General features: G+C 30.8%; 1 protein-coding gene and 2 long non-coding RNA genes across 3 annotated transcripts; 2 read left to right on the top strand and 1 right to left on the bottom strand.

Moving 5' to 3' along the window:
• Window positions 1-1,609: 1,609 nt before the first annotated feature.
• On the bottom strand, window positions 1,610-2,157 carry LOC105435176. The gene has a single exon (XM_011654815.2). It carries the CDS (start codon window positions 2,087-2,089, stop codon window positions 1,658-1,660), a length of 432 nt encoding a protein of 143 aa, XP_011653117.2. The 5' UTR covers window positions 2,090-2,157; the 3' UTR covers window positions 1,610-1,657.
• Window positions 2,158-5,961: 3,804 nt separating this feature from the next.
• Window positions 5,962-6,781, top strand: LOC116406157. The gene is made up of 2 exons (XR_004219177.1): window positions 5,962-6,288; window positions 6,521-6,781. It is a non-coding gene; the product is annotated as an uncharacterized LOC116406157 (long non-coding RNA).
• Window positions 6,782-12,159: 5,378 nt separating this feature from the next.
• Window positions 12,160-12,975, top strand: LOC116406163. Its single transcript, XR_004219179.1, has 2 exons — window positions 12,160-12,486; window positions 12,726-12,975. It is a non-coding gene; the product is annotated as an uncharacterized LOC116406163 (long non-coding RNA).
• Window positions 12,976-14,632: the final 1,657 nt, after the last annotated feature.

The raw sequence follows: 14,632 nt of genomic DNA, 5'->3' as shown, positions 1-14,632 counted from the left end.
CATTATGATATACACATGAATATGTTTAATTTTTATGAATAAGTGGTTAATTGTATATATCTTTTAAAATTGCTTGTGAAAGAAACCTTGTAAGCCCAAAGTCCAAAGCTTACATGTGAAGGGAAAATCTTTGATGTTGTTGAAGAGGATCTCATAACTTGGAGTTGTTGGAGTAAGTAAAAAAAATATCCATTATTAGATTGGGTCCATTTTGGTGGCTTCCATTACCAATGACTAATTATTTTGTTATTCAATTCCAATAATTTGGACCCATATTAATATATATTAATTCAAAGTATTTTTTATTGATAAAAGAAGATATTACCGAGGAGTATACGTAATCTTATTACATACCTACAAAAGAAAAAGAAAATTAAATCATTAGTGTTTTTTTTTTTTTAACTTACTTTGGTTTAAAAATAAGGTTAATATATAGTTGATTAATTAAAAATTCAAAATAAACTTGATGTTTAATTTTACATTTTCAACCAGATTTTTCGTATAATAGTTTTGTAGTAATTTCAAAAACAACAAAACTCATTTACTATCAAACATGACGTAATAAAAGGAGTGATTAGATCGATTAAAATACGACCCACACTCATGTGAGCAAGAGGTAGCGGCTAGCCTATCGTGACCTTTCGGGCTTATTATGACGAACTATTGGGCTAACCATAAGCCCACTTGTGCTTTGAAGAGGCCTCATAGGTTGACCACTCAAGATCTCTTTCTTTTAAGAAGTATAAGCTCTTGTTTAAAGTCACAAGAAAGGAAGATAAGATGGACAGTTTCCCCTTTTCAATGGACATGTTTAAAGATTTTAAAAATTACTAACATTTGGTAGTTCTTTACTCCTTCTCATATGAAATCTTACTCATCCTTTATCTTTAATATATATATATATAGAAATCTTTACATTCCTAATTTGCTCTCACATTTTCAAATAATTCTATATTGTAACTATTCATGTCAATAGGATAACACAATTATAAAGTAGTGTAACTTTTTGTATATGAATATGATTTAAATCATCCAGGTATAAAAATATCACGATCTAACAACAAAATCATTCATCTAGTTGCACATTATTGACATCGTGCAATCTATCGTTTATCTCATGATTTCTGTGCTCACAAAAAACAATGGTTATGTTTTCTATATATATAATACATTGTTAGAGAATTTTTATCCATACACATAAAAGGTCACCAAGAAGCCACTCACGAATCTAAATCACACATTTGATAAATAGAAAAAAATGGTTTTTCTAATGAGAATATATATATATATATATATATCAAGATGACCCCTCATTTTCCAATTTTCCAATTTTCAAGTTTGTCTTTATTTTATTTTGCAGGTCTCCATAATATATTAACAATTGAGTCTTGATTTTCCTAATTCATAAAGCAATAAGTGGGGAAATTAGGTGAATTTGCATTAATAAGATGTTTGACTCCTTCGTACCCTTTGTTCGACAAACCAAACCTTCTCCATTGGGATTCATCTCTTTTTTCTTTTTCTTTTTTTTGAATTAATTGCAAGAACAAACTCTTCTTCTTCGTCTATGTGTATATATATACATATATATATAAAAGAATAATGTAAATTCAAAGAAATTGTGAATGATTAAAGAACAAAAAAGAAAAATTCTAATTCATTTACTAAATAAAATCTCATACAATGATAAATCAACTAAAATACAGAGCTTTTGGGCGGAGCAACAACCTTGACCAAAACCCAAGTTTTTCTTTCCTTTAACGCCAGCGCCGGTGCCGCCATCGGTAGAGATCCTAATGGAACCGGTCTTCTTCAGCTTGTCCGCTAACAAGTCAACCGCCATCGACCCAGTGACGAACTCGGAGGCGTTACGACGGTGGTGGCGGCGGTGGCGGCGAGAGGAATCGGCGGAGAAGAAAAAATCGGAGGAAGAAGAAGAAGGGGAAGAGAAAGTTGATTGAGAATCGGAATAGTTGGGAGATTGATGAAATTGTTGAAGCTTTTCTCGAAGACAAGAAGGGCAAATTCCGGGTAAGAGATTGTGATTTGGGTGTCTCTTACATTCTTTGGCCGATTCCGATTTCCCCATGCTTCTTCAAACAAATTGATTGATTGTGTTTTCCTCTCTGTTTTTCTTTTTTTTTCTTCTTTTGGTTTTTTGTTTTTTTGTCTCTGTTTAAATGTGAATTGGGATATAAAAACAAGAGACAGAGTGTCGTCCGTGTGAATTGGTTAATTTTCTTTTTTTTTTTTCTTTTTCCTCTTTTCCTTTTTGGATTAATAAAAGAAAATTGGTTGAATATATATTTTAATTTTTAATGTCGTCTCGTTTTTATTAAAAGAAAAAATATATAATTTTTATCTTATTAAATGGTCATTTATTGGTATCTCAATGTTTTGACCCTAAAATAGTTTTCCTCAAATCTGTCTTAGTTGAGTTAAATTTATTTTGGTATTAGTTGTTCAACAATTAAAATATCAACTAATTAAATTTCTTGTAATTGTATACATTTTAAGCTCCTTTTTTTTAATGTTTTGTTTATTTTTTATAATAAGTGGGTAGAAGATTAAACGTTATATGTTGAGATTAATTTAATAATGAAAATTTGTGTTAGTTGTATTATGTTCATGTTTCTAACAAATTGTTCATGTCTAATGTTATCTTAATCATATAACAATAATAATAACTTTTAAAAAAGGTTTTGACATCTCTTAATTTTTAGTACATAAAGATGTTAGGTGTTGGGTGGCAGTTGAGCTTAAGCTCTCGATGACAATGTGTCATTGAATAAACTATACAAAGAAATGTGCAATGATCTTATGATGTACAAAGTATTTTTAAATTAAAATTTAAAAATATAACTAGCGTGACAAATTTAGATACATTAGTATGATGGTATTTTACTATATTCATAAATATGTTAGATCATTTCATTATATATGAAAATAAACATGTTTAATATTTTTTTAATTTACAATATCATAATTTATTTACCACTATCTTCCTTGAAAATTTGGAATATGAATGTATAAAAAAATGCATAAAACAAATAGAAGTGAGAGGGAAACATTGCTACTTATTTAACTTTATTCACATAAAATATTACAATATTCATCCATCACATACCACAATTGAAACGTTGACCTAATCATGATATTTCTAAAATTTGAGGTTGTATCGATTTATTAACTTCACACACTTGTAATTGTTTCCATTAAATTTCTAAATTATCATCGGCCTAATTTGGTTGAGAAGATGAATGAATATTGAAAAGGAAAAAGAAAAAGAAAAATGCGGGATTTAAGGAGGTGCGCACGTGGGGGGAGGGATTATTGGGAGAACGGAGAAGAGAATTATAAAGCTTAAAAAGAATTAGGGAAATGTACGAAGACGACGACGTCGCCGCGTTTCGAAGACAATGGCAATGGTTTTAACACGTGGGAGTGCCTTCACTCGTGGAAACTCTTTTTATTTATTTATTTATTATTATTTATAAAAAAATAAGCGCGTTAAATAATAAAGTTTGACCAATTTGATTGATTGTTTTTGTTAATTTGTTCCTGGGTCATCATCGTCTCTATCGTACTATTTCTATATTTCTTTTCTTTCTAATTTACTCTACTTCACGTTCTATATAATCTAAACACTTTCTACACAATATACTGTAGCATAAATAATTGGGTGCATCTAATTTTACATGCATTTGTTTATAATTTCTTTCTTTATATATATTGTGAAAATAGACTGGCTGATAAGCATCAACAAAGCATGGAGATTTTTTTTCTTCTTATTACCTAGAGATTAAGTCTTTAGAAGATTGAATAAACTTATATATTCAGTCTTCTTCAAAGACTAAATATGGTTGATGTGGCAGACACCTCGCGGTTGAAAGGTGAAACCATTTTTTTATTCTTTATCATTATTATTTAATTTTGTTTTCCCTCTTCCTAATAATTCAGTAGTACTAAAGGAAGGATCAAATTTGCTTTCGTTTTATTTTGTTTTGGCCGTCTGTTTCATTCCTCCTGCTGCTTCTTCTTCCTTATTATTATTTTTTTTTCTGGGATAAATTGATGTGCTCAAAACGAACACAAGAAAAGTGAAATGGAGTAAAACCCCATCGTTAAAGGACGTACGAGACATTTTTTAGCAAAGCGAAAAATGAAGAGGATCGAGGAGGAAGTGATCGAGCTATTGAAGCTACAAACACAAAAAAAAAAAAAAAAAAAAAAGGGAAGAAGATCAAGAAAAGATTCAGAAAACAATGGCAAAACCCAAAAAGAAACTAGCAAAAATCTTCTAATAATTTTTTTTAAAAAAAAATGAAAAATGAAACGTTTTTGTCAATGAAGGGAAGAGGGAGGTAACACAAAAAAATAACGAATAAAAAATGGTTTCACCGATCAACTGATACAATGCTCGCCACATCAATATATTTAGTCTTTGAAGAAGATTGAATCTATACAAGTGTGTATTCAGTATTTAGAGAAGAGTGAATCCTAATAGGACAAAAAATCTCTATGCTTTTTGCAAATATTTTTTCGATCGACCACTTTATTTTTGTAAAACCAATAGAATGTCAGACGAATTTAGTGTGAAGATCATAGTCCAAAATATTTTATTGTTTATCTAAAAATGGCTGCTGTTATAAATGAAAACAATAATAAGTTTGAAAGAGAAAACAAAGTATATAATATATATATCTATATCACACTATGTATTTGAATATTATAGAAATAAACCAGAATATATATTTGATACATTCATCATCAACAAGATAATTTATATAATATATCATCTTTATCTTATATATACATCAATATATGTGATGTATATTTAACATGGACTTCTAAATTCAAGTTTTGTTGTAAATAAAATTAACAATTCAAAATTTTCTTAAAATAAATGGTGTACACTTTAAATGCATAATTATAGGATGATACAAACTTGATTTCTAGTGGTTATTACGTTAAATGCACGATTTTAGGAAAGAATATAATTCTAAATTCAAAATTTGAAGATATTTCAATGTAACTTTTCAATTCAACTCATAAAATAAATATTTATGACTATAAATAATTTGAAAATACTGATTTTAGGGGATGATATTCTAAAAGAATTTGATATCGCTATAAAATTCAAATCCAAGTTAATTTGCCAAATTTGCTTAAAACTCATTGACTTCAAACCGAAAGAAGCCACGATTATTGATGTCCATTGTATTGGGACCGATATAAACTAAGCTTCATGGTGTCGCTCCTTGAAAACCAAAGTTATCTTTTTAAATAAAACAATGTTTGTGGGTTTTTGTGTTAATAATTATATGTTGCAGCCTATATGTGTGTATGTGTGTTGAGTGTTTGAAGTGCTGAGAAGAGGAATGATACTTTTTTGTATTTTATTTTGTGTCAAATTTAAATCATATTAATGCCTTCAATAAATAGGGGGTTTGAGGTATGTTTATGATTATTTTTGTCATGGGTGTTTAAATTCTATATAATTGACTCGTTGCACTCTCTATTAAACCACGCCTTTTTTCTTTCTTTCTTTCTTTTCTGTTTTTTTACAACATAATTAAGACTGCTTCGAAATAATTAGTATAATTTTATTGTTTGGTAAAGCTAATTTATCCACATCAATTATTTGTTCGTGAAACCATAAAATTAATGTCAACCTTACCTTTGAGTTTACACACTCGATCTAAGCTACATATGTTTTCATTATTTTGATTGATCTCCTTTAAATTGAGACACCATATTTAGTCAACACCGACATTTTATTTGCTATCGTTACCATTTCTTCCTCTATTCACGTGTTAATTAAGGAACAAAAACTGGTTTTTAGAGAACAAACAAATATTCACCACTTGTTACAAATATTTATAGAGAGATAAAAACCTACTTTTCGCTCAATGATCTAAATTTAACAACGAAAATTGCTATAAAATGGTCTTCCCTCGTTTTCTCATACGATAAAGCCATAAGGGAAAAAAGTAGGCTTAATTACTAAAAGATAAAACTAAAAAATGGCAAAAACCATTACGATTGTTTTCTTTATGTCCATTGTTGTGGTGGGATCACTGCAATTCTCTAAGGCACACATGACCGCTGAAAGGGATGCTGAGATTGAGAGGAAATCTAATACTTTGTTTAACGAAATATCCAATCTAGAGCCTCAATACAAATCATGTGTAGAAACGTGCAAGAAAACATGCACGACAAAAGGCGTTGCTAACGATTTGTGTGATCCTATATGTGATAAAGATTGCATGAAAAATGAAGTTGTTGGTATTGTCTTCAATCTCTGGAGAAATGGTTTTTTTTTTTTTTTTTTGTTATATCAAGACAATAGTTAATTTTATTGTGTGTGGTCAGTTTTAGTTGCGAGGCAAAAATTTCATGTGTCAAAATTTAACGAAAATTAAATTTAGTTGTTTATTTCTTCCAACTTTTATTTCTTTTAATCTTTTTTTGTTTTCTTGTGTGGTAGTTTTTGATTTTTTATGTGTTTGTACTGCAGAAAAACTCAAGTCCAAACTAGGCGCTTGATAATTGACCAGGAATTTAAAGTTGACAGCTGGAAAATGGTGGGATCAACTATAAATGATTTGATTAATTAACATTTTAGAAAGGAAAATCTAAATTCCCTTTCATTTTCTTCATTCAATATAATTTGTTGTTTCTTTATACAAAGGTTCTACCTTATGTGTCGTTGGGTGCTTCTTTCGTCATTATTTTCAACAACGAGATCAATAAAGTTTATTAACGCCTTTTGTGTTTATTCACATAATTATTTATGCGTTTTACATTTATCATATAATCCTACCGTGTAGAAGAAATTTTGTGAATATATCACATTATTATTCAAGTTGCGAGCAGTTTTGTCACATGTGTGTTTGGTCAATCTCCCTCGGTAGTTTTTGATATATTATAAAAGAGATGAAGTTTGTGGTTATAGATATGTTTTATTGCTTTTTTTTATAATTACAATTATGAGATAAGTTTATTTTGAATTGGTATTTCAGATTGTCAAGAGAAAAATTGTGTTTGGATGGAAAAAAAAAGAAGAGAAAATGGAGAGGAGGAGATGGGTTGAGAAAATTAGGAAATTGGTGAGGAATATATGAAGGGAGAAATTTAGAAAAAATTGAACAGGTAGGGTTAAGAATTCATTAGTTTATTATTGGGGGTTTTGCAAAAAAATGTATCATCAAACAAGACATCTCTTCAATAATATATTAGGATCAAATGCTAAGAGGAATTTAGAAGAAGATGAGTTAATGGCGGACAATGAAGGAGCAGAGGTTTGTTTATATTTTAGATTTGATTTTCATGTTTTTGTTTTAAAATGAATTCATTAATCAAAATTAAATTATTTTAACACTGTAAATTAGAGCTTGTTTGTGGGTATATACTGATGGTGAATGGGAAAAATAGAGAGGAATGAGAGAGAAAGTGAGTGGTTTGACATTGAAGGTAGAGAAAGTGATAAAAGAGTTTAAAAGAGAATTCTATACTTAATTATAATCTTCAGACTCATAACCGCATTGAGTGCGTCTCATACACACTCATCCAAGCTAGTCTAGAGTCTCAATAAGAGTTTATATCCAAACAAGGAATTTAGTTACAGAGGAATTACAGTCCACTAAGAGATCTCTCAAATACATGCCATAATTTACAATCGCTACTTCTAACCACCCCATGTGCAATATATATAAAACTTAAGTATATACATTGAAACTGTTTTTCTCTATTTCTTTTAGAATTAAAGCTCGTAAACATACTCTAACAACTGTTTAAATAAGGAATCGATAATGAATTAATAATTGAAACGTCACTATCACATATTACGATAAATCGCAAGTATTTGCCAACAAACCAGTACCATATGAGGGTCGGCCATAGCAGAGCGCCTAAATATACGGTCGAGATAATAATAGCTCGCAAACGATCAAGAAAAATCACGTGGCAAAACAAGCTCGAGTACATTTAGTACTTGCCACAATAGCGACATCCATCCAACCAACCATGGTAGAATACTAAATACACGACCGATAATAGCTCACACGATATCCATAATCCACAAATAAACACGCGACTAGACTAAGCTCACGCATATTTAGTATCTGCCACAGTAGCAACCTGCATCCAATCCAAGCATGATAGAATACTAAATACACGGTCGAGAATAGTTCACGACGCGATCCAATATCGATAGAAAACACGTGGTCAAACTGAGCTCATGCATCTTAGTACCTACCGTAGTAGCAACCCCATATCTACGCTCCTATGTGCACATAGAGCCATCCATCATGTGGGTTGAGCTAGGCTAGAAGCCAATCACAATCCTTCATCCACGTCCTCACCTATTCTCAGGCTCCTGAATCTCTGGCCACGACCTATTTCAGCCTTGAAATCCCCTAACAACCATAGGTGTGGCGCTACCAAAACACATTTGCATAACTTATGGGTAAATCACCAACATTCATTAGATCACATATTTCATGTTTAAAAGTCAATCATGGTCAGAAATACATTTTCGTAAAGTCGTTTTCAGTCCTGAAAGATCAGACACATACTTTTAGAAGAGGCCATTCAAACCATCCAAGTTTAATTACAGATCAAGGGGTATCCTTTTAAACCAGTTGTCATTTAAATCATGATTAATAAGTTCGGGTTCGCTCCAAAATATAAGAGTACATGGAAACCAAAAGTCATATTTTAAAATTATTTCTAACATGTAGTTCAAGAAACACTCATATTGGAATTTTTTGAAATCATGGCATACTATAATAGCATACATAGATTAATAAGAAAATACTTGAAAATAACCCACTCCCAGTCAACGACTAAATTCTCCACGATCATAAGCTTTCCCTACTTCAGATTGATATGAAAACAATGATTTATGAGGCCACTAAGTTATCCTCACATGTTCAGATCATGACATAACTATCCCCAAAGCGTTCTATAATATCAACTCAAGCTATTTTATGTTTCAGTGACCCTGATCCTCCACTCCTCAAATTGAACTACTCCCAAGATGCCTTATTTTTAGCATAGATTTTATCCTACATCCCTCAAGCCTTCAAATACAAAATTTTTACACAATGGGGGTACCCGCAACTTAAGCCAACCTTAAGTCGAAAAGTCACTTCCAACTCCAATTAAGTATCACAATTGAAGGCACCATAAATTTACGCTTTAAACCGTAGGACAATATGGTTTTTAGTCCCTTGAAACTCAACCCTAACATCCAAAACAAATTGAGCATCCACAATTTGAAACCAACAATTGATAGGGATTAAATACAATCTTACGTACTTGCAAAATCTCAACAAAATTGATCCAAAGCTTTCTCAAACACTATTTCAATTCAAGTGGGCTAGACAGCGGCTTGACCTCTTCCAAAATTCAAATCTGACATTAAAATGTAATGGCACTACTACAAAAACAACCTTACTTGACCCTGCAGTTTTGTTATACTTGACAGTTTTAATAAATTTTTACTTTGAAACTATCATTTTTAATTTTTTTTTAAAAAACTTCCTTTCTTTCTTCTATCCTTTTTTGGTTGGTGATGGTTTTTATTTATTTTCTTATTTATTTTAACATATTTTTCTTGCATGCACAATATTTTTATCATGTAATATTAATTCATGAATATTTCTTTTATGCTTACCAATATTGCCACGGTATTTTATATCAGTTAATTGTTCTTTTTTCTTACATCATATTTATCTTTACATTTTACCATTCTAAAAGAAATTCGACGATGCAATTAAAAATATCTGGAATTCGTTATTTCTAAATTCTTGAGGTGAGGGAATCGTTTCTTTGGGAGTCCAAGATTTGATTCCCAATATTTTTTTAAAAAACAAAATCTTATCTTACTTGCTTAATTCGTTGTATAATACATTTGATTTCATTGCGCATTATTTCCTATTGACCTAATTTTGAATCATTTCTTAAATTTTCTTCTTTAGCCGTTTATAAATTTTTACTTTGAAACTATCATTTTTAATTTATTTTTAGAAAAAAGTTTAAAATATAAATTTATACTTCATAAGTCATCCTAATCAATTTTTTTAGCAACACACTTTTATTTCGCTAACAGAAAAATACTATGAAGGAATCTAGGAAATTTGGGAGTCCGATTTCCTAGAATTCTTAAGGTGAGGGATCAATATCTTTGGGAGTCTGAAATTTGATCTCAAGAAAAAATGGATTTAATCAATATTTTAAAAAAATCTTTATTCGAAGACTAGCCCATGATATACTTTGAGAAATTGTAATAATTTTTCTTTTTCTTAAGGTGAGAAGTTTCCTTCAATATACCGACTAATTAAGGGAATATTATTCCTTATTTTATGAGATCATTGCTTAAATATTGGAGTAATGAGGGGTAAAATAAGACATTAGTTTTAAAATAAATAAAAAATTATTTTCAATTCGAGATTTGAAATTTGCCACCGTTTTCTAAATGGGTGTTGTGGGGTGCTAATACCTTCCTCACACACAAATGACTCCCGAACTCATCTCTATTTTTCGCAGACCATATTTTTAAAACTGTTTACTTTATTTTGATGTCCAATCACACCGTAAAAAAGATTGGTGGCGACTGTTTTTCTTTTTTAAAAAAAACTAACTCTTTTGAGGACATCGGTCGCTCCGCGTCATCTCGGGCACGTGGCGACAACCACTAAATCATTATTGGAAAAATTCGAAAAAATATTTAAGCCAATACATGTCTATTTCTTCAACAATTCCAACAAGCCAAGGTTTGAATTGTTGCATCCGTACTAAATAAAGAGTCAACCGATATACAGAAAGATCTGAAGATTGGAAAAGTCTACCTTGAATGCATTGTATAAATTCTTAATACGAAGATGAACATGGAACATTTACATCAACCACGTGGTAGTCAATATATTGGAAAATTCCAATCCATCTTCCATCGAACGTAGTCTTCACACGTTGTAGTGCCATGACACATAACGCTAAATGATAACAGTAAAAGAAAAGCAACTCAACCGTAAAAGAAAGTCGTAGGCAAACCCAGAAATATCCTGCCAAATGAAAATAAAATTAAATATTAATGTAATTAAAAAAACAACGTCCCATAAAAATCTTAATTTCAAGTTGTTATTATGTTAAATGCACGATTTTAGGGATGAATATAATTCTAAATTGAAAATTTGGAGATATTTCAACGCAAATTTTCAATTCAACTCATAAAATAAATATTGATGACTATAAATAATTTGAAAATATTGAATTTATGTTAGTCATGATTTTAGGGATGATATTCTAAAAGAATTTGATATCGCTATAAAATTCAAATCCAAGTTAATTTGCCAAATTTGCTTAAAACTCATTGACTTCAAACCGAAAGAAGCCACGATTATTGATGTCCATTGTATTGGGACCGATATAAACTAAGCTTCATGGTGTCGCTCCTTGAAAACCAAAGTTATCTTTTTAAATAAAACAATGTTTGTGGGTTTTTGTGTTAATAATTATATGTTGCAGCCTATATGTGTGTATGTGTGTTGAGTGTTTGAAGTGCTGAGAAGAGGAATGATACTTTTTTGTATTTTATTTTGTGTCAAATTTAAATCATATTAATGCCTTCAATAAATAGGGGGTTTGAGGTATGTTTATGATTATTTTTGTCATGGGTGTTTAAATTCTATATAATTGACTCGTTGCACTCTCTATTAAACCACGCCTTTTTCTTTCTTTCTTTCTTTTCTGTTTTTTTACAACATAATTAAGACTGCTTCGAAATAATTAGTATAATTTTATTGTTTGGTAAAGCTAATTTATCCACATCAATTATTTGTTCGTGAAACCATAAAATTAATGTCAACCTTACCTTTGAGTTTACACACTCGATCTAAGCTACATATGTTTTCATTATTTTGATTGATCTCCTTTAAATTGAGACACCATATTTAGTCAACACCGACATTTTATTTGCTATCGTTACCATTTCTTCCTCTATTCACGTGTTAATTAAGGAACAAAAACTGGTTTTTAGAGAACAAACAAATATTCACCACTTGTTACAAATATTTATAGAGAGATAAAAACCTACTTTTCGCTCAATGATCTAAATTTAACAACGAAAATTGCTATAAAATGGTCTTCCCTCGTTTTCTCATACGATAAAGCCATAAGGGAAAAAAGTAGGCTTAATTACTAAAAGATAAAACTAAAAAATGGCAAAAACCATTACGATTGTTTTCTTTATGTCCATTGTTGTGGTGGGATCACTGCAATTCTCTAAGGCACACATGACCGCTGAAAGGGATGCTGAGATTGAGAGGAAATCTAATACTTTGTTTAACGAAATATCCAATCTAGAGCCTCAATACAAATCATGTGTAGAAACGTGCAAGAAAACATGCACGACAAAAGGCGTTGCTAACGATTTGTGTGATCCTATATGTGATAAAGATTGCATGAAAAATGAAGTTGTTGGTATTGTCTTCAATCTCTGGAGAAATGGTTTTTTTTTTTTTTTTTTTTTTTTTGTTATATCAAGACAATAGTTAATTTTATTGTGTGTGGTCAGTTTTAGTTGCGAGGCAAAAATTTCATGTGTCAAAATTTAACGAAAATTAGATTTAGTTGTTTATTTCTTCCAACTTTTATTTCTTTTAATCTTTTTTTGTTTTCTTGTGTGAGTTATTTTGATTTTTTTTGTGTTTGTATTGCAGAAAAACTCAAGTCCAAACTAGGCGCTTGATAATTGACCATGGATTTAAAGTTGACAGCTGGAAAATGGTGGGATCAACTATAAATGATTTGATTAATTAACATTTTAGAAAGCAAAATCTAAATTCCCTTTCATTTTCTTCATTCAATATAATTTGTTGTTTCTTTATACAAAGGTTCTACCTTATGTGTCGTTGGGTGCTTCTTTCGTCATTATTTTCAACAACGAGATCAATAAATTTATTTACGCCTTTTGTGTTTATTCACATAATTATTTATGCGTTTTACATTTATCATATAATCCTACCGTGTAGAAGAAATTTTGTGAATATATCACATTATTATTCAAGTTGCGAGCAGTTTTGTCACATGTGTGTTTGGTCAATCTCCCTCGGTAGTTTTTGATATATTATAAAAGAGATGAAGTTTGTGGTTATAGATATGTTTTATTGCTTTTTTTTATAATTACAATTATGAGATAAGTTTATTTGGAATTGGTATTTCAGATTGTCAAGAGAAAAATTGTGTTTGGATGGAAAAAAAAAAGAAGAGAAAATGGAGAGGAGGAGATGGGTTGAGAAAATTAGGAAATTGGTGAGGAATATATGAAGGAGAAATTTAGAAAAAATTGAACAGGTAGGGTTAAGAATTCATTAGTTTATTTCAATGGGGGTTTTGCAAAAAAATGTATCATCAAACAAGACATCTCTTCAATAATATATTAGGATCAAATGCTAAGAGGAATTTAGAAGAAGATGAGTTAATGGCGGACAATGAAGGAGCAGAGGTTTGTTTATATTTTAGATTTGATTTTCATGTTTTTGTTTTAAAATGAATTCATTAATCAAAATTAAATTATTTTAACACTGTAAATTAGAGCTTGTTTGTGGGTATATACTGATGGTGAATGGGAAAAATAGAGAGGAATGAGAGAGAAAGTGAGTGGTTTGACATTGAAGGTAGAGAAAGTGATAAAAGAGTTTAAAAGAGAATTCTATACTTAATTATAATCTTCAGACTCATAACCGCATTGAGTGCGTCTCATACACACTCATCCAAGCTAGTCTAGAGTCTCAATAAGAGTTTATATCCAAACAAGGAATTTAGTTACAGAGGAATTACAGTCCACTAAGAGATCTCTCAAATACATGCCATAATGTTACAATCGCTACTTCTAACCACCCCATGCTACAATATATATAAAACTTAAGTATATACATTGAAACTGTTTTTCTCTATTTCTTTTAGAATTAAAGCTCGTAAACATACTCTAACAACTGTTTAAATAAGGAATCGATAATGAATTAATAATTGAAACGTCACTATCACATATTACGATAAATCGCATGTATTTGCCAACAAACCAGTACCATATGAGGGTCGGCCATAGCAGAGCGCCTAAATATACGGTCGAGATAATAATAGCTCGCAAACGATCAAGAAAAATCACGTGGCAAAACAAGCTCGAGTACATTTAGTACTTGCCACAATAGCGACATCCATCCAACCAACCATGGTAGAATACTAAATACACGACCGATAATAGCTCACACGATATCCATATCCACAAATAAACACGCGACTAGACTAAGCTCACGCATATTTAGTATCTGCCACAGTAGCAACCTGCATCCAATCCAAGCATGATAGAATACTAAATACACGGTCGAGAATAGTTCACACGCGATCCATATCGACAGGAAAACACGTGGTCAAACTGAGCTCATGCATACTTAGTACCTACCGCAGTAGCAACCGCCATATCCACGCTCCTATGTGCACATAGAGCCATCCATCATGTGGGTTGAGCTAGGCTAGAAGCCAATCACAATCCTTCATCCACGTCCTTGATAGAACTAAGTCATGCACAGCGGAAAAAGAATCGAATTTCTACCCTAATTGCCACAAT

Source organism: Cucumis sativus, unplaced genomic scaffold, assembly GCF_000004075.3.
Source record: "Cucumis sativus cultivar 9930 unplaced genomic scaffold, Cucumber_9930_V3 scaffold69, whole genome shotgun sequence".
Taxonomy (NCBI): domain Eukaryota; kingdom Viridiplantae; phylum Streptophyta; class Magnoliopsida; order Cucurbitales; family Cucurbitaceae; genus Cucumis; species Cucumis sativus.
Note: the sequence above shows the minus strand (reverse complement) of the source record. Positions and strands in the feature narration are given on the sequence as shown.

Coding starts and splice junctions, on each gene's coding strand:
- LOC105435176 (XM_011654815.2), bottom strand. CDS start 2,089: ATGGGGAAATCGGAATCGGCCAAAGAATGTAAGAGACACCCAAATCAC.